Source organism: Rousettus aegyptiacus, unplaced genomic scaffold (assembly GCF_014176215.1).
Source record: "Rousettus aegyptiacus isolate mRouAeg1 unplaced genomic scaffold, mRouAeg1.p scaffold_m13_p_1, whole genome shotgun sequence".
NCBI lineage: Eukaryota > Metazoa > Chordata > Mammalia > Chiroptera > Pteropodidae > Rousettus > Rousettus aegyptiacus.
Window position 1 is genome coordinate 24,078,349 of NW_023416284.1, and position 22,899 is coordinate 24,101,247.

General features: G+C 41.0%; 2 protein-coding genes across 7 annotated transcripts in view; both read right to left on the bottom strand.

The window, feature by feature from the left end:
* Window positions 1-11,227, bottom strand: part of MTF1 (metal regulatory transcription factor 1) — a 37,768-nt gene extending 26,541 nt beyond the window's left edge. For 2 of the 3 annotated variants that reach the window (XM_016157383.2, XM_016157382.2), the window contains exons 1-2: window positions 11,128-11,227; window positions 8,988-9,446 (exon numbers count right to left, since the gene is read on the bottom strand). In XM_016157383.2, coding sequence (XP_016012869.1) covers window positions 8,988-9,395 — 408 coding nt within the window. In that variant the 5' untranslated portion in view covers window positions 9,396-9,446; window positions 11,128-11,227. The remainder of the gene's footprint in view (window positions 1-8,987; window positions 9,447-11,127) is intronic. The other variant, XM_016157384.2, reaches the window with a different exon arrangement.
* A 1,056-nt stretch (window positions 11,228-12,283) lies between these two features.
* Window positions 12,284-22,899, bottom strand: part of INPP5B (inositol polyphosphate-5-phosphatase B) — a 44,502-nt gene continuing 33,886 nt past the window's right edge. For 2 of the 4 annotated variants that reach the window (XM_036231951.1, XM_036231964.1), the window contains 10 exons: window positions 22,239-22,348; window positions 21,269-21,404; window positions 19,695-19,805; window positions 18,652-18,814; window positions 17,592-17,827; window positions 16,391-16,504; window positions 15,008-15,092; window positions 14,468-14,595; window positions 13,366-13,477; window positions 12,284-13,130 (listed from right to left, as the gene is read on the bottom strand). In XM_036231951.1, coding sequence (XP_036087844.1) covers window positions 13,015-13,130; window positions 13,366-13,477; window positions 14,468-14,595; window positions 15,008-15,092; window positions 16,391-16,504; window positions 17,592-17,827; window positions 18,652-18,814; window positions 19,695-19,805; window positions 21,269-21,404; window positions 22,239-22,348 — 1,311 coding nt within the window. In that variant the 3' untranslated portion in view covers window positions 12,284-13,014. The other 2 variants (XM_036231955.1, XM_036231961.1) reach the window with 2 other exon arrangements.

Below are 22,899 nucleotides of genomic sequence, written 5' to 3' on the forward strand. Positions count from 1 at the left end.
GTCTCAATCATAGAACTTACAACAATGATGAATGATAAGAGCAGAATTTCATTCTTAGGATGGTACAGCAGCTGATAACTTTCTAAGTAAGAGTACAATCAATAATTAACTACCCCTCCCTATCTCCCTGCCCTGCCAACCCCAACTCCCATCCAGGGTTTTTACTTGGCCAACTCAAGCTTCCAATAAACATTCTCAGAAACTCTTTCCTGACTGACCCCTATCCACACCCCCAACTAGAATAGGTATCCTTATTATATAGGTCCTCATAGCTTCCTCTATTTCTTTAAAGCACATACCACTAAGATTAAGTTATTACATAATTAAACAATATATATATATCATTATCTATTTAGTTGCTAGGCACAGCAGTAGCTGAAACACAGGAGGCACTAAATAAATATTGGCTGAGTTAAATGAATGAATGGCTACTCTCCATTTGGACTATAGGTTCCATGTCTGTCTTGTTCACTGCCATAGCCTCAGGGACTAGCCTTGTGGAGAAGTGACACTCAGTTCATATTTGTTAAATGAAGGAATAAATGACTAAACAAACAAAATAAAACCAGCAGGACTTACTGCTGAGGAAAGTAGTGATAAGAACTATAAGCAACATGGGAACAGTTTCAAGGAGGATGATTAACTAGGTCAAATGTAGCAGAAATGACTGATAAAGCATTTTCTTGGATTCAGCTGATTCACAAGATCATAATTGTCCCGGCTAGACTAACTTCATTGAAGGGGTAGGATCAGAAGCCAGAATGTAACGGGCTGAAAAGTCAGGGAAAAGCAAGGAGCTGCAGGCAAGGAATATAGCTACTCTTGTCAAGAAACTTGCCTGAGAAGAGAGAGAGACAGGATGGAAAGTTAGGAGGTGACATAGACTAAGAAGATATTTGTATTTAAAGGTGGGAGTGATGGCTGACTGACAAAGCAAATGCCCGCTCCCCTACAATATGCTGAATAAACAAGTAATCTCCCTCACTCCATATGGAAGGAAGCAGTAAATGGAAATGGCTAGTCTGTCTTTTAGAATCATTTTTAAGCAGCGTGAATTTTCACACACAAAAAGGAAAACTAAACCTCCTCAAACTAGATCAGAACAGGAAGTTGCAAAAAACATGTATGTTTTCATGGTTACACAGAGCAGGTATTGCAACATGTGATACCTTTAAATACCATTAAGGCTTCTCAGGGATGCATGCATTCGAAAATTATCTTTCATGGATTATTCTGTTGCAAGTGCCAGGAATACAAAAAAAAAAAAATATCCCCTGCTCTCAAGGGGCTCAAAGTCAAGAGGAGAATCAAACAGACAACAAGAATGTAGTATGAGGAGTTGTGCTGATAATGGATATCAGAATATAGAGAAATATAGAGAAAAAGCATCTAACTTAGACCTGAGGATGAATAAGAAAAGCTTCTCAAAAGAGGTGATCCCAAGCTGAATTTAAACGACTTGAGAGATGACACATAATTAATTTGCCTATTGAAATTAGAGTATCTACAATAACACTGAAAATTCCTTTAGATAATAAAACATGTTTCTCCGAATGAGTTTAAAAACTGCATCACTTATTTTCTTGCGTGGCCTCAAACAGCTGTCAATGACTAATTTAAGGAGCTCGGGGAGAGCACAGGTTAGACTCACTGAGGATGGGATCTGATACTAGCAATGGGCAGGAAGCAGGAGCTCTCAGAGAACTGGTGCTGATTTATGAAATGTTCTAAGCAGTTCTAGAATCGAGAAATATTTAACAAAGATGATTGATTGCCCTGTTAACAAAATCAAAAAAGGAAAGGTAAGTGAAATAAGCAAAAATGAGAAAAACAAACACTGGAACTCCAGGAGACAAAAACTTTAAAAAATTCAGAAAAGAAAAAAAGGCACCTACCATATGAACATTCTTAGAAAGAAATGCTTGGCCTGGATATTGCGGCTGTAGGCGCTGCCCTTTCCTCCCCATTACTAGAGACTTCTCTTCCCTCTCCCCAATACCAACTGTTCCTATGCTGGCACTGATCTCATTCCTTCTACTCCATAATGTGCAACCACAGAGCTTGAAGCAGAAGAGCTCTGAACTGCCTTCGTTTCTTCACCAGGCCTCCCACCGCCCGCCATCAGAGCTGAATTCATATACTGTTCCCACCTCTCAATCCTGTACCCTTACACAACTAATGCCACCTGCTGCCCCTCTTTTCTCTGCTCTTTTTGTGACTAATGGCTCAGTGTCTGATTCTCCCCTGCTTTTGCTAAGGTAGTATGTTATGTTAGAAAAGCATAGGCTTTGACATCGAGAAAGTCCTTAGTTCAAATCTCAGTTGTACCACTTGCTAACTATATGTTTCTAAGCCTCAGTTTTTTCCCTTTGTAAAGTGAGGGTTAATAGTACTTCTTTTATAAGATTGTTATGAAAATTAAATACAAAACTGTATTAAAGCCCCTGACACAGTGACTACTAGTGCACAGCAGACACTCAGCAGATGCTATCTCACCCTCTCGCTACCACCACTGCCAGCATAATGGGAGTCCTCGTTCTTTACCTCTATGGGCCTCAGCTTTGCCTGGTGCCCCAACTGCTCACTACGTAAGTAACTTTCAGTAGCCTGGTTCTAAGGAAGTCAAGATGAGCCCAGTATGAGAGCAGATTAGCTGTGGCGAGGACTGTTATCCACAGAACCCTTGCAATAAGACTACGAAGCTGTTCTCATTTTAAAACATGGTTATATATGATGGTTCACATTCCAAAGAGGCATTATAAACACAACAGTTCAGCTAATTAGGAATTATTGGGACTCTGGCAGGCTGTTCTGGAACCCAACCACAATTTATAACCTTGTTTTAAGGAGAAAATGCTTCCTTAAGAGTTGCTAACAAAGACCATTTTAAACTTTTCTTCAACTAGAGATTATCTCCGTACCTCCTTCAAGAACCACAAGAAAGAGTAAATGAACATTCACTGAACAACCACGATGCACCAGACACTATGTTAAAGGCTTTTATGTGTATAGTGATGTATATTTATATGTGAATAAATCTCACTTAGCCTTCACAAAATGCAATGGGATATTTTTACTTCAATTTTACAAAAGTGGAAACAGAGCAGCTTGCCCAAGGTCACATAGTATATATCAAAATAAAGATGGAACCTAGGTCTAAATTCTCGCTTTGCAAATCACAGAAGAAACAAGTTTAAGAATCAGTTTGGTTTAAATAATAGAAAGACATGAAAATACAGGTTCTTTCTCCAATGTTCCACAATAGCAAAATTTTAGCAATACCCAACGGGTACAGCCTATATGAAATGTATATTTGAGACCTGTTATTCCTGCAGCACCATGTTGGGAAATCAGTACGTGCACAAAACCTCCCTGTCCCTTTTCCAGTCCATCAGGCCTCCATGAAGGAAATGCTAGTGACTGTGGGTAGGTGTGTAACACACATGCAGGCATGCAGGGGACAGCAGTAAAAGAGCTTCATCTGGTGACAAATGGAAAATGCTTCCTGTCCTGGATTCCTACAGAACCTCGCACATACAGCCTCCACCAGTCTCCTTATGGATTGTAAGCCTCCAGGGCAGGAATTATTCCTTTTTCCTTCCTGATATTTGACAAAAGTTGATACCCAATAAGTAAAAGCTTGTGCGAAGAATGAATGGATCCTTAACACTAAAATTTCAAGCAAAAAAGAGTCTTTGTCTGTCCTAGTTCTGAATGGGAGTTCTGTGGAAGTTCAGAAAGGAATCTGTAAAGTAATGTAGTGACAGCATGCAAAGACAAAGTGGGAGGTTCCCCTATGCGACAGTCAGCATCAACCTGGTTTGTCTGAGTGGATCATTTCATGGCCTGAGAGACTGATAATAAGGAATGAGATTGGAAGTAGGTCTCCCAAAGTAAAGGATCGAAGACACTGAAGCCAAAATTTCCCCCTTATTCTTATACTTAAGATTTGTTACACTAAAAAAAAAATAAATCTCCTCTCAGAGTGTCACTGAACAATATAGCAAGCAGCCTAATTCATAAAGTATCACTGTAACTGTGCTTCTTGGTAAAAAAAAGATATTCATTCTCAACAATGAACTGGACTACTTCAGTGCATCATGAAGAACATATCTGGTATATGATTTCTGGGTTTTTTTTTTTTTGTTCTTTTTTCATACTTCTTGGCCAACTATTCACCAGAAGAGCGACAAAGTCAGTTAGCCATGGGGAGTGGGAGTAGGTATACATTATGTTCACCAATGTGGTTCAAATAGAGGTGGATGAAAAGGTAACTAGAGATTCCTGGCAGGTTCTCAGGAAGGGCACAGATGCAAGAAAGTTCAAGAAACCATGGACTGCTAAAGGAAACGCAGCTTCTTAGAAGCCTGGAATGGAAAGATATTAAAGGAACAACTCTTAAGGATGCTGTTATTTTTCAGAATGACAATATTTTGATTGGAAAAATTTCAAATCTACCAAATCAACAGGTATGCAGTAGTGAAACAGCAAGTATGAGAATAAGATACATGAAATTAAGAGTCAGAATAACCAGTAGTCATGTGGAAAGAAAAGGCAGTATCTGTAGCACCATTCTGGTTAGTTTATTTTTGTGCAAAGCAAGCATAAAGGAAAAAAAATGAAGTACCATTACGTGCCACTTAACGATGGGGGTATATTCTGAGAAATGCATCGTTAGGCAATTTCTTCGTTAGCGAACATCACAGAGTGCACTTACACAAACCTAGATGGCATAGCCTACTATATACCTTGGCTAGGTGGTATAACCTATTGTCCTAGGCTACAAGGCTGCACACCATGTTATGGTACAAAACATGAGATTAAATCAAGCACAGGAGAAAACGATGCAATTAACAGATGTAAACACGAGACGTATGAGGGTGCTATATGACGCAGCATGGTGTTTTACTGCAAACTTTTTTAGTAGAAAGTATATTCTAAAATAATAAAATGTATAATAAATATATAAACCAGCAACATGGTTATTATCAGGTATGTACTATACATCATTATATATGCTATAGTTTTAAATGACTGGCAGCACAGTAGGTTTGTTTACACCAGCATCACCACAAACATGTGAATAATGCATTGAGATAGAATGTTACCATGGCTATAACATCACTAGGTGACAGGAGGAATTTTTCAACTCCATTACAACCTATGGAACTGTCACTGTATGTGGGTCCATCATTGATGGGTCCAATTTGAAATCTGACAGAAATGTTATGTGGAACATGACTGTAATAAGTAAGCCAACTACATACACACTGTAAACAACAATGGAGCAATCAGGGATAAACAAGAAAAACAGGCTAAAATCTGACTCAGAAAATAAGCTGCTTAGGAAGCCAAGAAGACTAACTAGTTTTCAAATGATTTGATTTCTCAGGAGTAACACCTGGGCATGGAGCGGGAGAAAAAACAAGTCTTTTTTTTTTTTTTTTTTTTTCTTAAAAAAGAGGAAAGGATAAAGGAATGATGAAGAGTATTATCAAATAGTCATAAATATTGGCATCATCAGGCCAATTAAATGAATTTAAATGCCAAAAAATAAATGAAACACTGTTAAAGCAAAAGCTAAGGTAAGATAGTGCTTCAGGAAGGCAAGTCTCTGGAATGCCTAGTCATTTAGCAAGATTTTCAAAGACTGGAAAGCCACTGCTGCTTCAATCTCAATTCCCAACCAACCCCACATCTACTGATTTCAAAAATAGTTTATAGAATCTTCCATGTTGGTCTCATGAATAGAGTGGAAAAATGTGGTGAGAGGAAAGTACAGTGAGCTAAATCTACAGTAGCCTGAACAAGGTGCTCATAGTACCCTTGACCTTGTACTACTCAACATGGTTATCAATGACCTGAAGACATGAATGGTAAACCAGGCCTGCAAGCAGAACGAAGTGGGAAAGTGACAGAGGACATCACCGAATGCATAATCATTCCTTCCCTACTACCTCCTCTTCTGCCTAGACCAGCATTTCCTAAAATGTGTTCCACAAAACACTGACCCTGGAAATGAGACTGAAAAATCGTTTTCCAAGTTCAAAACATTTGAAGAATTCTGCATTTCCTTCCTTCGTAGTTATTAGCACATCAAAAGTTCTGAGAAATCCCACAATAAACAAACCTCTTGATTTAACTTAATGTTTCCCAAACATTAGCTCTTGAAACACTTTCACTAGTAATCATTAACTGAAGATGACCTAAAGTTTAGGCCCTAAACTGTGTTCAAATTTTTCTGTGCTAAATAATGATTCAATCCCTTTAAAGTTACTAATGCCTTATCACGCTTCTTCCTCCAACTACCGTATCAAAAAAAACAAAAAACAAAAAACAAAAAAACTTGACACTTCCTGCCTCCTGTTTCCTCACCACCCACTTGCTTCTCCATCACTTGAAATCTGGCTTCAGCTCCCAGCATTCTACTGAAAGTCTTCTGATGATGGGATCAACTGCAGATAGTAGAACTAATGGCTTCTTTTGGCCCCTCAATCCCTCTGCAGGTTCACACAGGAATATTCAACACTTCTTAACACTTTCTTCCATCAGCTTCCACAACACTGCATTCCACGATCTCTTTACGTGATCTTTGGTTCCTCTTTCTCACCCTTGTATTCTCAGACCAACTCTTACTTCTCCCTTGAGTAAACTACCCACAGTTTGAACTACTGCCCCTTCACAGATCCACAAGACATTTCTAATCCTGTCATTTCCTCAACTTTAGATTCATATTTCTAATGGGCTTCTCAACTTGTTCAATCTACTTTTCTCCAAGGACTATACGTTCAATGTACTCCAACCAAACTCACCAATTTCCCCACCAAACTTTCTCCCCTTGTCTTCTTGATTCTTGTTATGAAATCACCATTCTTGGAGGGTGGGGTGGGAGCAACAGAATCAGCCACTTTTCTTTAGCATACACACAGCACTATGAATGTGACTCAGTTAAAGTACCTCTCACAGTTGACTAACCACTTAATTCGCTCCCTAGACTTGAAGCTCCAGGTCAATCTTTGGGGTGGCCCCTGTGCTAAGACACAGAAGAAACTCAACACATTTGGAAAAATAGACAAATCTTTTGACTCATACCAAATTTATCACTCATTCTTCATACTCTAATAACATACTAAGTTCTCTTATGCGTCAAAAAATAAAAAGCTCTGGAGTTTTCCACATTCAAGGCCACTATCCTTCATTAGACTCAGATGCAATCCCAAACCTAAACTACAAGTATCTCCTAACTGGGCAATCAAGCTACCACCGCTACCAGAGCAACCTTTCTAAAACGCTACTCTAACCACGTCACTCCTTGGCTCAAACTTCAGATTCTAGTCCAAACCCCCTAGCATGCTATCACTGCCTTTCCCTGTCTGAATATCTTTCCATCCTTCTCTCCTACTACTATGTTCTAGTCCAGGGGTAGGAACCACCACAGACAGTGGGCCAAATCTAGCCCACTGCCTGTTTTGTAAATAAAGTTTCATTGGAACACAGCCAACTGACATTTTGGGACATATAATTCTTTGTTGTAGGGGGCTGTCCTGGGCATTGTAGAAAGTTTAACAGGATCTTTGGCCTCTACTGACTAGATTCCAGCAGTGCTTTGCCTGTGCGACAACCAAAAGTGTCTCCAGACATTGTCAAATGTCTTCTGGGGGACAAAATTGTCCCAATAAAGAACCACTATTCCAAGTATAAGCTAACAGGACGATGTCATTGTTAATGGAATACAAACTATATAATAATTGTAATACAGTGTACAGATTATAAGTCACACATTATTCAGTGCTGGTTGATTGACACTTGTGAGATTGTGCTCAATTATGAATTTTAAGAGGAATTTGGAAAACTGGAATTCATATAATCAAAGGTGATCAGGCTGATGAGAAACTAGGGGGAAATGTCATAAGAGGAATATTTAAGTAAATGGAGATGTTTAGCTTGTACAGACAAAGATAAAGAGAAATCCATGATCTTTAAATATCTGATGGGTTGTTCCATGAGAAGCTTTAACTTTCTGTTATTCAGGAAGACAGAACTAGAAAGAGTGGGCAGAAGCTGAAGGAAGGCAGATTTTGGCTCTATACAAGTAAAAGCTTTCTAATAATCAGAGCTGGCCAACAAATCTATTAGACTGAGCTGTGAAACACTGTGCTTTCATCATTCTGGAAGTGTTCAAGCAGAGACCAGATGAATTGATGTCAAAGATGCTACAGAGCTTCTTGCATGGGGTGGGTGGTAGGACAATATGGTCTCTCTAGGGTTCCTTCCAGCTCTGAGATCCTAAGGCTAGCAAAGGAAAAGCCATATGCCATAAATAAAATTCCTCAGTTTCAAGAGCTTAATCACAGCAAAAGAGATAATATTTTGCCAAACAATTTACTCAATGTCTGTTTGCTAATATCTTATATTTAGTCCCTGGCATTTCAACTACCAGTGATCTATTTTTTCCTAATTGACCTGCAATCAGTTCCTGGATGATGTGGATGACTACCTTTAAACCATATTTTCTATTCTGTTAATAATCACCATTAGCATAATTTGTACAATGTTTTACAGTTTGCAAAGTATTGTGACATGCACATTTTGCGTGAATTTCTTATGGAAAAACCCAGCCTTTATTATTCATTAAACATTCACTAATAAAGCATATTCTAGCAGATACTCATCTCCAAAACTCAATCTATTTATTTCAGCATCAGAAATAGGAATTTACTTCAATGAAATTTCTATTTTATTTATGGTTTGGGGAGGAAAATTTGAAAAATTATAATTTAGTTTTCCCAAATTTCAATGTAGCCTTACAAACCAAAAGTTCCAGAAAGCAGTCACAACAAAATGTGAAGCATATGTATTATTGATAAGCAAAGCCATTGTAGGTCCTAATTCCAGGGACTCCTTTACTCTCCAGCTAAAACTGCCAACACGAGTTGCGTAAGAACTTCCCAAAGCCAAAATGAGCCTTCACCCGCTGCTTTACTTACTTCTTTACGTTTTGTTTCTGGACATTCCGACTGTAGAGTGAGGGTTGCACCTTCGATATTTCTTGGCATGGGCGTGGAACCAGGGTTTATTGTTAAATGAATCTGATCTGGTGAGATAATATGTTGCACATAACCCTGGGACATTGCTTCATGATCTATTAGATGAAAGCCCTCTTCACCCCCTACTAGAAAAGGCAAGTGTTCTCCACACTGTCCATCGTCATCTTCATCCTCCAAAGTGCCAGGGTCCTGCTCAATAAGAACAGTTGTCCTATCATAAACAGTTCCAGATGAGGAAGGCACCAGTCCGTTTTTATCCACAAACCTGAGCATCTTGTCATCGGGGGTCAGCTCATCTTCCTCTGCCTCAAAGTAGATGATGTTGTTGTCTGGACTGTGTTCCCCCATGGTTCAATTGTGCTCAGCTCAATTGTGAGAAATGGAAAGGTAATGACCTATCTGCAAAAGAACAAAGCCAGAGTCAGAGCCACACTACATGACCTAGGGATCTCCTCAGAAACCACGGGGCTATTTTCCCCTCTCATTTCAAGAGCAGCACAAAGTAAATGAAAAATCAACTTCCATGGGACTAATTTTTAAGCTTTACTTTGAAATCATCATTTTAAAAGCAATGCCTTTTGTAAAAAAATTGAAGTAATAAGTAGCAGTTCACAAGACCTTCCAAATGTGCCTACTGCCAAACAATTTGAAGATTGGTCAAAATACCTAAAGGGGATAAAGGGATAAAATGCTTCAAGTCTGAGTTGCTTAAACTTTAAAAGTAAGGAAACCCCACTCAAATATCCCCCAAATCAAACCACAAAGCAGTGTAATCTATGGTGCAAGGAGCAGAGTTTTGGAGGCAGGGTCACCTACCTACAAATTCCAGCTTTGCCACTTACTACTTGGGGAACTTTTCTGTGCCTCATTTTTCCTATATGTAAGGTGGGACTGGTAATTTCTGTTCTCTCAAAGTATTGTTATGTGGTGTAAGAGATAATGCACAATAAAGCACAATGTCATTCTGACAAGAGTAGAGAAAACAAGTGTGAATTCATTCTCTCCTTCCTAGAACAGATGTTTCAGCTCCTGTGTAGAGAGGGTGATCTATAATCAGGCATATCTAATGAAAAGCACTTTATCTATTTATCTCCTAAAACAATCTGGTATCCACTAGAAGCCATGCTCGTACAGTGGGCTCTCTGCAGTGAGGGAATGATGAGTCTTATTTTTGTTTCTAGTACTCCTAGCACAGTACACTGACACTAGGAGTTCAGAAGATGTCAGCTAAATGAATGAAAGGCCTGCACGCATACTCTCTTGAGAAGATATGCTCTCTTGAGAAGATATGCTCTCTTGGGAAGATATACTCTCTTGAAAAAGAAAAAATACCAAATTTCAAGCTTTCCTGTTCTGGAATAGTGATTCTTCCTTTACCTGCAAACACAGGTTCTACAAATGGGAGTCTGGCAGGCAGAAGGGAAAATTTAAAAATAAGCACCACATCACTTTCAGTTTTCAGTCTGGCTTTGAACTTTATCTTTCTCTTGTGATCTGGATTAGAAAGTGAACCTTTACGAAGTGGGGCGGCTAGACAGATAGTTACGAGACAGGCCAAGGGATCATATCCGGGAGGAACCAGCCCGACTCCTTGCTCTGGCTTACGCAACCCAGTAGATGCACAATTCACTGCATCTGAGAGGAGAGAACTAAGAGGAGACGGAGGAGCACCGGAGGCCCCACTGGGCTGCCCAGGCACCATCGGCGGCAACGCGGAGGCTAACTGTCCGGAACAAACAAGACCAGGAGCTTTGAGGATGGCAAACGAGTACAAACAGAGCACCCCTGAGAGGAGGCTGGGAAAAGGAACCTGTGTGGGACAGCTCCCAGGCAGGGCTACACGGAAAAATCAGAAGACAAGCTGGGGGGTCTCCAAGCGGTGCGAAGAGGGGCAGGGTCCGGGTCTCCATGGAAACAGGGGAGGGGGGCTGGATACCCATCCCCATGGAAACGGAGGAGGGGTGGGGTCCCTATGGTGACCGGACTGGGGTCTCTACTGGGAAATGCTGCAGGAGGGAGCCTAAGTCCAGCGCCCCCCGGGAAGTCCCCAGCCCAGGCCGCGTCTAGTTTCGCCTTTTACCTCCGCGGCTCCCGGCAACGGCGGCAGCGGCAGCTTCTCCCCTCCCCAGCGACACCATGATTGCCCCCACCTTCCCCGAACGTCACTTCTGCTTCCGCTTTCCGGAGGAAGGAGGAGATACCGGTTCCGCCTCTCCCTGATGCTTCTGGTTGGGTTAGGCCGCGTGGGGGCTGAGCTCGAGCCTCCAATTGGCGAGAGGGAGGGGCGGGGCACCGCGAGGCGCCGCGGGGCCGTGAGATCGTCCAGTGCTAGGAAGCGCGGGCCGCGTCTTTCCCTCGCAGGGCGTCAGAGCGTCACTCCTAAGGCTCCAGTCGCATGGAAAGGGGATCGAACCTCTGCCAGTCCAAGTAGACTTAGCCTGGCTTGCGCTGGCCGCCCTCGCAGCCACAACCGCAACGCGAAGGACCACAGCTGGGCATCCGAATACCAGCTGGAACCCTCAGAGGGAGCTCGGAAGGTTGTGATATTCCCTCATTTCTCCCTCTGTGGCCCCAGTATCCCCTCTTCTCCCATCAGAGTTAATATAGACAGGAGGTTCCGAGCTAAGAAAGATTGGACCCGAGTGGCAGAACGAGGTTGTATTCCAATCCCAGCCAGAGCACACCGCCGCCACTTCCCCACTCATGTTCTCATAAGAAGCCCATCTCTCTCCTTACACTCCTGCCCAGGATGTCTCTCCCAACTTTTCCCCTGCAGAGGATTGTTATCTCCCACCGGACTAGTACCCGGGCCAGTCAACGCCACCTACTGGTGCCTTTAACCGTTCACATCGTCATCCTTCTGGCCGATATCTAAATTACATTTTACACTAATACTAAGTGGTGTTCCAGGACCCAAGAAGCGATTTTATTTGTTTTTTTTTCTAAATCCCTGGAAGCTCTTAACTGTTAGAACCTCCCAGCAGCCACTGCCTGTTTTTACCGTAAGCTACTTCTCTGGAATATTCAGAGAATAACCTCCAGAGACTGGAGCAGGGGGTCAAGGGTTTCAGGCCATTCCTGTATCCTCTTGCTTGAAAAATGTGAATAGTGACTGTACCCACCAGACACCAGGCAAATATCTCCTTGGCCCCTGACTAGCTGCCCCAATGCTTAAGCCACAAAAGTCTAGCTGCGGAGAGCTGTCATCCCTTTAGAGATAAAAACATACAAATAACCACCGTTAAAAATACATTTATCATTAAAATATATTACACATATGAGAGAGGAAATGCATCATATACAGTTCGGAGGACTTGCTGCCCAGAAAATTCCACTCATTTCACCAGAACACCTAATTTCTTCAGTATTTTCATTTTCAAGCCACTGTGTTGCCCTCAGAGGCTGAATGGCCAGCCTCTCAATTGCTGAGCCACATCGGAGTAGGAAAGGGGGTAGGGCTTGCATATACATGTACACATGTCCTCAGAGAGCTGGAAGTATCTGGAGTGGCTGTGGCCTGTTTATCCAACAGCTTCCACTTGCATTCTTGCCGTCCAACGCATTCTCCCTTAGGAACTCCAGAGTTTGCTCAAATATCTGATCATGGGGAGGTCAGCCCAGGGTACAGGGAAGGCACTGACTATGCCTTGGAGGCAGGCTAAGTGACCACAAGTACAGTTATTTCGACATTTTTAAAATAAAAAAAATAGAGATCTATCTGTGTTAAATAAAGTTGAACATTGGAATGTCAGTTTTATTGTGGTGGATTTCCCCTCATGTCTTCACAACTCACAGCAGCACTGACTGTAATAGCCATAGCAGGAGAAGATGGCCTGGGCTCAGAAAATAGGCAATTGCCACTCTTGCTTCCAAATGGCCTCACATCCTTTTAAGGCCACTTTTGAACAGAAATAGGTGAGACTGGAAATTGGCTGCCTCAGATAAAATAGAGAAGAGATGGAGAGGCTCAGGGTGAGTTGTAGAGAAACTGGCGAATAAATTCTTGAGCCTTCTTCTTCTCTGCTATTTCAAGCTTCTGGTGACCGGCTGGGTTTCGAAGCAGTAAGCTGCCAAATATGCTAGCTGCATGAAAAACAGAGAAAACAAATGATTCAGCAAAAGCAGGTACTACTTATTCTTGTGTTATTAGGAGTGGGGGAGGGTGCCCCAAAGCAAATTTTCTGCTTTAAAAAAACTATTTGAGGGTAAACTGCCAGATTTTAGTTCTATTGCAGTGGACTTAGGACTTCCCTCAACAACATTTCTCATGAGTCTCTCAGTTGGCAGAGATGCTTTCCATAGTCACTTGACTGCTTACCTAGAATATTTCCATCCAAATGATTTTTTGCTGAATTTTTCAGCAGTTCTCGCAAAAACTTCATCAAGTAGTCGAAAACATTTTTGTGGAATGTGGGGAGAGTAGAAATGACCTGAAAGAGGGAGAATTGGGATTTATTTTTTCAGTCATTCAATTATTTTGTCAAGTGTCTGCTACATTCCAGGAATTGAGTATATCATCTAAGTACATGAGTAAGAATGTGCACATAAAAACCCTGACCACTTACTACTTGGCATAAGTGCCAAAAGAGAAGTGCTACATGAATTTAGAGGTCAAACTTCTGTGTGATCTCCACAGATTTAAAGGAATAGAAGACATTTTAGTTAGGTCTTGAATATAACACAAGATTGGACTTGCAGAGGTAAAGACTAGGGTATTTAGGGAAAAAGAGAGTGTAAAAAAGGCAAGAGAAGGAAAACAGGTAAGGATCAGGCTAGAATTCAATGAGTACTCCAGCTATCTGCATCTCAGAGTAAGTTGGGAAGCTTGTACAAAATATATTCCAAAAGAGATTTTGATTCAGTGGATATAGGGTGTGGCTCTAGAACCTGTGTTATTAGCAGGTATTCTAGATTATTCTGCTATAGCCTGTTACATAAGTGAACAAATAGAGTAGATCATAAAAAGTCTTGAAAATTTAAGAATATCATTCATTGGCAATGGAGAGCCAAATATGATTTTTGACCAACAGCAACATCATGAGAGGCTTACAACACAATCTATGTCAGTGTGCAAAACAAATCAGCAGTGGGAGAGTCTAAATGAGGAGCCTTGAACCAAGGTAAGCGGTATGAGAATGAAAGAAAAATGATGGGTGATAGATCAAGGGCACTGGGCATGTAGGAGGTGACAACTGGAGGAGTCAGAAATGACTCAGGTTTCTGGGTTGAGTCACTGCAATTAAGGATGATGACATTAAAAGAAAAAAAGGACATGAACAGAAGAACAGGTTAAGGAAGGAAAGATATGAAGCTGTTTCTAAGACACTGCATTTGAGGGGCTGTGACCACTCCATCCCCTCAGGCCCCATGAAGCCTGGGCTGCAACATGTGTACTACTAATGCTCAGTGCCTCCCTTCACCTGTTTACTTGCAGTGTAGTTGCCAGAACACTCCAAGCAGTTATGATAAGCGCTGTAACAGATGACGGGCTCTGGCAGACTCTCCAGGAAAAGCAGCAGAGCCTCGGCTACGGAATGATTGCTAGCAGCTTTTGGCCCATCGTTAAGGAACAGGTGATGTTGCTGCCCATGGTTAGGAAAAGGCCCAGGAGTGAGCACATGCCAGAGTTCTGCTTGCCCAGTCAGGCTCTCTGCTCAGAGCTAGGGTGCCAGCCTGATATCTTGAAAGGGCGAAGCTGTTTGTCAGCTTAGCTGGGCCCTCCTGAGTTCCTGCTATATTGGTTGCTTAAAGTTGTAAAGTCTTCTCTATGCAAACTTTAAGAAAAACATGATAGCTGAGGATACAATATCTAATTTTTGAGCCTTAAAATATTATTCTTTCACTATTCTCACCTCTTTTACTCATAATTTCTCCATCCTTCTCTGTCTCTCCACACACAATCTCACACACACACACACACACACACACACACACACACACACACACAATCTGAAGGATACAGAGAGTATCAGTCGTTCCAGTATCCAAACAGTCTCTGATATGCTCAAATTCCGACCTAAGGCCTGGCTGTTGAAACAGATCTTCCTGCAAAAGAGAAGTCACAAAATAATTATGTTCTCAGAAAATCAGCAATGATTTCTTAACCTAAAAATATAATCACCAGCAGAGAACAAAAAGAAGCAGGGTAGTAAGGCCTTTGAATCACCTGGTACACAATCTGATTTAAGCTGGTGTGGCTAATTTATCTTGCAGGCCTTCCAAGCATGCTTCCACAACAGGTCTTTTGAGTGATAAGATATCTATTATAAAACTATGGGTAGGGCATACAACACACAACAATAAGATCCAACATAAGGGAAAACCTAAAAGAAGCTATGTTTCCTGCAGTATTATAGAGGGATTAACCAGAAAAAAAAAAAACTTGAAGAAATTATATCATTCATAAGATGGAGAAAACTACAAAGCACCTCAGCGCTTTGTGAAAACAAGATCATGGCAATAAAGGTGTCTCCAGTAGTCCTAGGGTACTTTATGTTGATTTGTTTTATAAAATGACTTAATGCCATTTAACTATGTTAATAATAACAGTATTATATCTATAGCTCAAAAGTTACACTTGGAAGGTGCTCTGTAGAGAAGGCGGAAGAGCACAGTACTTGAGAATGTGACATCTATAGCCAGACTTTCTGGGTTCAAATCCCAATCCTGACCACTTATCAGCTTTGGGACCTTGACCAAGTTATTTAACCCTCTAGAGATCTATTTCCTCATCTGAGAGCTATGTGAGAACTAAATGACATAATGCTATGAACATTTAGAACAGTGTTTGGAATAATGTAACACACAATAGATGTGAGGAAAAAAAGGAAAAGGAAATCATAAGAATGTATGCTGCTCAGTCTCCCTGGGATCTATATAAAGGAGTCAGTGAAATTGGCCAATTTGATCTCATGAAGCCCGCCCAAGTCGCTCTAAAAATCAGACTTCTTGACTCATGGCCTGGGAGTCCCATCTGGTCCCCTGTCTCTAGTTTGTCAACAAGTTAGTCCCTCCCATTCCCAGCAGCTGAGGAGAGTTCCTCAAAAGGATAGCAGGCTGACATCCTGGGAAGTTCCAGATGGCTTTCTACCTGGGGGACTTCAGAGGTCAGAGGAGGGAACACGCTGTGCTGGGAAGGCCATCCTGTGCAAGGCTGCTTTCCTTGGGAGTAATCAAGTGCTGTATGTAAAATCGGGGTACCACAGGGGTGTGAAACATGAACCTATTTAGCCTTCATTCACTCCCTGGGGTAAAAGCCTCTTACACCAAAAGTTCTTGGACCTGATGTCCTTTCTCAAGGCAGCCTGGCCTCACTCAGGTCTGATTGCTTAATTATAACCCACCTGCTGGATGGCATTTTGGTATAGGTAATCAACCATCATCCAGAGTTCTTTGGGGATGTCCATGTGGTTCTTCAACTGGCTCCCATCATCTTCAGTCTGCAGTGGCATCAGTGTCTGAAAAGAAATAAAAGCATGATAAGAAACCCTACCAATGCAACTAATGCCAGGCTAACTTCAGAACACATGCTATGGGGACAGCAAACTCATGGAGAAGGGAAGCATTTCGGTGCCTCTAAGCAAAACATTCCGTTGTCAAATGAAATCAGGTGGCACAACATACAAAGATGACTTTTGAGAATTGGGAGTAGGTTATGGCAGGAAGTTTCAATGAATCAGGTGAAATATGCATCATCTTAGAAAAAATTCTGCCTGTAACATTTCACTGTCAGAACCAGAGAGACAGTATAATCTGGTGAAAAAACAGCTCAGACTTGGGAGTCCAAAAACCCGAGTGCAAGGTCCAGGTCCAGTGTTAATTTGCTATGTGACCTATGACAAGTCACTCTGTTTTCATCTATATAATGGAGAGGATGGAGTTCAAGAGCACTTAAATTAAAAAAATGAATCGATGGGGAAGCATACATATTACCATAAATCTGCTCTCAACTAGTTCCCATGTATTAGAAATGTCTCCAGAGAAGCCTTTTGGGTCTCAGAAAACTTAGTTTAGAATAATAAACTACCAAGTGATGATTAAAACAAACCCAAAATAGAATAATACCATGGGCCAGGGAACCTTCATTATCTTAGTATCCACAGCTGAGTTTCTCTAATGCACTAGGTATGAGACTGAAAAACACAGCCTCATTTTGCAGCTTTTCCCATCAAGTGGTGGAGTTTCTCCCTGCTCCTGGAATCTGGGCTGGCTTCATAATTTGCCACCATCTGATTGCAACCACACAAATGAGCCTAAGCAAGACCAGCAGAAGAACCACACTGGAAACTCACAGAGTCATGAAAAGCAATAACTCGTTGCTGGGAAGGCCATCCTGTGCAAGGCTGCTTCCCTTGCGGGTAATCAAGTGCTGTATGTAAAATGTTAGGGTGGTTTGTTACACAGCAATATATAATTGATGTAGTAAGCTAGCTGTAGGAAGGCTGAAGAATTCTCAGGTCCCTGGGAATGTAGGCATAGACATATCTTGTTTGACTGGCTTGGCTGCTACACAGTTCTAAATGTTTCCTATGGCATGTAACTCACCAGCTCTCGGATAGCTTTAAGTGGCAGGTCCAAGATTGGCTCCTTCAAGTAGCACAATGTATGAATGGGAGATCCAAAACAGCTGGGCAGGTAGTTCCCAGACACAGACAAAAAGTAATCCTTTCCCCTGTCCAGGTGCAAAACCAGAATGTCCTCAATTTTGTCTTCACCCGAGTTGAGCTTTGTAGCCGTGGTCTTATTTACAAATAGCTCCAATTCAATCTTAATGGTAGAATCTGAAGAAAAATTTAAAAAGTAATATTGGCTGGTGGGAGACCAAGAGGAAAGAAGGAAAAAGATAGTAGGGAAGAGAGTCAGTTATGAGAGGTCAGGGAAAGAAAATGAGAGGTATCAGCCAACCAACAAGTATGTATATGCTCAGCACTCAGGAGACATATGAACAAGGAGTTTACTGTCCAAATGGGAATGTGGAAACAAACAAAAATGTGAATAGGCAACTGCTATAAAATCCAAGCTCTAAGTAGCAAAGCTCGGACTAGAAATTATTAACACAGTAAGAAGGCATGAATCAAACAGCTCGCCCTGAGCCAGGTCAGATGAGACACCAGATCCAGTAGAAAACATAATGCAAGTATCAGCCTGTGAACTGTCTGGAAAACAGGCTTCATCCCTCTGTCACACAGCACAACTCAGAGTGCAGAGGAGAAGTCAGGAGAAAGACATGTATTGTACATTCCAGAACTAGATATAATTTCTGGATTACCACCTCATTATCTTTCCCCACAAGAGCAGATACTTGGGAGTTAATTATGGTGAGGCAGCCAGTGAAAATGGTTCTTTTATCAGCATTAACAGCTTCATGGCAATCGTATGTTTCTCTTTCTGTGAACTTATGGAACGAATATGCTTTTGAAACTGTACTCATGCTCCTCACTATTTTATATTTTCTTTATGGATGGTTCATCCATAGAGCTTTTAAAAAGTTTTAAGTAGACAACAAAAAACTCAGAAACAAAAAGTTTATTTCAGGAAAATAAGCAAAGAGAGGGTAGAGTGTTCCCCAAACCACTTACCAGGAACCTGAGAACAGAGGCCTTACCTGGCAGCAGGAACCCTCTGCTGGGGTTGGCATTCAGCCACTGCTTACAGTAAGACTCTTCATCAGGCTTGTTGATGAATTCAAACTGACAGGGCACTTGTCCATTATGAATTGTAAAGGATTCTACTTGCAACTGCATGTACTTCACATTCTGGAAAAAGAACTGGGAACAAGCCCAGGACCAGTGAGACCAGTGCCCTCTGCTCAGTCCCCTGCCCAGACACCCCAACTGGGCAATCCTTGCCTTTTCTGGAGAGAAGAGGAAGGACCACCTATTTCGTATTATGTTTCTGCTCTAAGTATTTACCTGGGAGGCTACAGTACCACTAAAGTTGTCTGTGTAACCCAGAAACCCCCTAAAACTCAAAGAACTCATGTTGTTTTATAAATAAATTTCCTAAAGGAATCAAAATTTACATCTTCTATACCCAAAGACCATTTCCAAAACACACTTCACAAATTCCACCCCAAACATGAAGACCAAGCTCATCTTTCCAAGTAACTGGACATCTAAGGAAATAAAGATACCCCCACCAGAAACCCCCATTTGATATTAGTATTGCGAATTCCAAATGATCTATGTTGTGGCTCTTCCATAAAAAAATCTTTAGCCCTGACTCAACTTCTCCCACTGCCCACTGCTTTTCTATACTGTCTTCCCTCCCATCAACTCATACATACCCAAGAAATTCAGACTCAATTTAACCTCGAAGCAAAGAATCAGTAGGAAGACAAACCCAATGCAAAAATACATACCAGTTATACTAAAATCAAATAAAACACATTTGGATCACCTCTGCCATTAATTAACTCATCAATGGCCTACGCATGGGTGAAATACATGAACCATAGGTTCTGGTTTAGAAGATCGAGAGATAAACATAATCTAAACCAATGACCCCTCTCTTTTTGGCTAGCATCATCAGCCTTACTTTATCTAGAAAGACCAGAGTCAGGTAGGTGCCTCCTGGAATTCTGAGCCTTATTAGATGAGACTTAAGTTCTATGATTAGAAGAGCCTGATGCCAACATGTCCTTCCTACCTCCCGCTTGGAGAGGGACACAGAAGGAATGTTGGCATTTTCCATCTTATCCAGGGAGCGAACAATCTCCTCCAGAGTCTTTCGGTAAAGCTCTTCATTTATAACCTTCACCTGGAAGGGAAACATTAGACACTGAATGCCATGGCTTCTGCCCATTTCCTCTTTTTCAATACAAAGGACAGAACCAGCAATGGGAAATAGTTGACAATGAAGCAGAAAGTGAAGACTAAATAGATTTAATTAACAAAGAACCCAATTCACAATAGTCATAGAAGGGTCCCCCAGAGGCAAAGCTTGTGGTAAAACCAACTACTTCCTGATTAGCAGGCTAGGCGGGAATTAAGGCATGCTTTTCAATTCTGCCTGGTCTCAGTCCCAGGGCAGAAAGATGATCATGCCTAGCTCTACTTTGCTGCTGCTAACAGACTTACAGTGAGAAACTTCTCTAGGGCTTTGATTTAAACTAGTGTTTTTTAAAAAAACAAAACAAAACAAAACAAAAACAAACAAACAAAAACCCCAGCATTTCTCAAGCTTTTTTTTTAAACCTCTGCGCCATAAGCCAAGAAGATTTTGTCAGGTTTTCCCTTCTGTGTTTTTTAATTAAAAGCACATTTTTTTTTTATTTTCCAATAACAAAACTTTAATTATTACATTCATTAGGCTTTTTTCTAACCACTCACACTTCATAGATTCTGATATGCCTCTACCTGCACCATTGAGAATTGATAACATAAAGAAATACACAGAAGTCACTGAAGAAGCGATAAAAATAGAGAATAATAAAAGATGTTCAACTTCACTGATAATCAGAGAACTGTAATCTAAAACAAATATCTTTATCTTTTGGCTCATTAGGTTGGTAGAAATTTAAAAATAAATAAACTCATATTAGCCGGGGTATGGGAAAATAAGCTCGCACATGGTTGGCAGAAGTGTAAAATGGTAAGGACTGTCAGGAGGATAATTTAGCAGGATCTAACACTTTATTTGAGCCACTAATTTCACCTCTAGGAATTTCATTCTATAGAAATACTAACACTGGCAAACAAAGATACATGCGAAGATTGGTCACTGTAAAACTGTATATAATAGCAAAACTGTAAACAACTTATGATCATCAACATGTACATTATGGTTTATCTATACTATGGAATATTTTGCAGCCTTTATGAATAATGAAGAGGGAGTTCTATTTTTACGGACATGGAAAGATTTCCTAAGACATAATCAGTCGGGGAAAAAGATGTTCTCAGAACAATATGCATAATATGATCTCTTTTACAAAAAAGAAATAACATCTATGTTACATATAGAATAATGACACACATTTGTAAATACATTAAAAAAGGTCTGGAAAGATTCAGTCCAAAAAACCAAGGGGAACTTCCATGTATGTAGAAATGTGTAGTAGTATGACATAACAATTATGAATTAAATTGAAATGAAAAGTTTTTAAAGGAGCTTCCTTACGCTCAAGGGGGAAAGAGGAGACTAAAAAGACAAAAGTGGTCTTGGCTATGAGAACCTACTCTCTACAGAATGATTGCAACAAGCACCAGCTGCCCACCTACCCCAATGTCAAAAACTGAGCTGACAGGCTTGTGATCACTGGTCTTCAGGGCCATGTGGCTCTGGTAGCTCAGCTGAGTGATGTTCTTGCCTTTCCAGAGGATCCGGTCACACCAGGCAGGAGCACGACACTTCTCACTGAAATGCAAAGTCCACAAGGGGGGCCCTCACAGGCACAGTAGCACCCACTGCCTGGCTAGCACCCTGGCTCTGCTGGGGAATGATGGGACAGAGCCTTCCAGTCCACGTGGCCCAGTGATCTGAGAGGGCAGGAGTGATTCAGGCTCACCTAGAGATAATATGCATCCTGTGTATCATCCAAAATAAGTGTGAAAGATCAAAGCCAAAACAATGTTCAATATGATTCCTTGCTCTTTATGCCCCTAAGGGGATAAGGTGAGAGTCAAAAGGCAATCTGAGAGTAAGTACTCTATGATCCTTAAAAGAAGGTAGTTGAAACAGGTTCTGAATTCCTACTGCCTGGGTTCAAATCCTGGTTCTACACTTGCCTGTTTCGGGGACTCTTTAATTTTTCTATGCCTCGGTGATCTATAAAATGAGAATAAATCATACCTTTTGAAATAGGTTGTTGAGATTAAATGAGAGAATATAAGAAAATGTATGGAATATGGTGTGGTATACCACAAGCACTAATAGAAATATGAACTATTATTAATGACCAAGTACAAGGTAAGTTAGTTATAATCATCTTATCACCCTAACCATAGCTGAAAAGTAAATTGGTCTCAAGAATTTTTATGGAGCAATGGCTAAGGTACTCAAATAGAGAATATGGAAGAAGGCAAGCTGCTTAACGAGCAGATACTGAGAGAAAATGTTTGACCAGAGTGCAAAACATGGAGAAAAAGACACAGGAAACCTACCTTCTTTAGGTTCATGAGAACAAACAAAGGCTTCCCTAAATTTCTGGGTTTTCATTTGCTCAACCTCCTGAAGCAACCTCTGACCTACCTGGTATCCCACTCGTCAGAGCCAGCATCATACTTGTAGGTAGGTTGGAACGTGAGCTCACCTTCTGTGAACCCTTCAAAGATAGCCTTTGCAGCCACCTGAGTTTTCAGCTATACGAAAGGATGAAAGAAAAAAAAAAGAACAACACAACACTTTAGAATAAAAAGGTCTAAACTTGAATTAGCAAGGGAAAGGAAATCAATTTGAAATTCAAACCCTAACCCAAAGGGAAAGACCCACGAGAAAGTTGAGCTACAAGATCTTGAGTTAACTAACTTCTAAGAAGAGGAGCAAGCAGACTATTCCTTCACCTGTTAAACAGTTTCTAAGCCTCTTTTATAAGAGTTACCTGCATCCAAGGGGCCTGAGTACCATCTTACTGAAACATTCCTAGGAGGATTAGATAGCAACAGACTAGAGTTTTCCCTTCAAGGTATAAAACACTTCATCGGTGTAGCACAGTTGTTCCAGAAATATAAATGCACAGAAAAGATCTGGAAAGATACATTCCAAAAAGCAAGGGAGAACTTCCACATATATAGAAATACATAGTAGAAGTACACTAAAACAATTACGAATTAAATTTAGATTAAAACCACTTTTAAAAGGAGTCTGTTCAATTAATTACATAAACTAAAGGAAGCCGTGTGCCTTGGTTTCC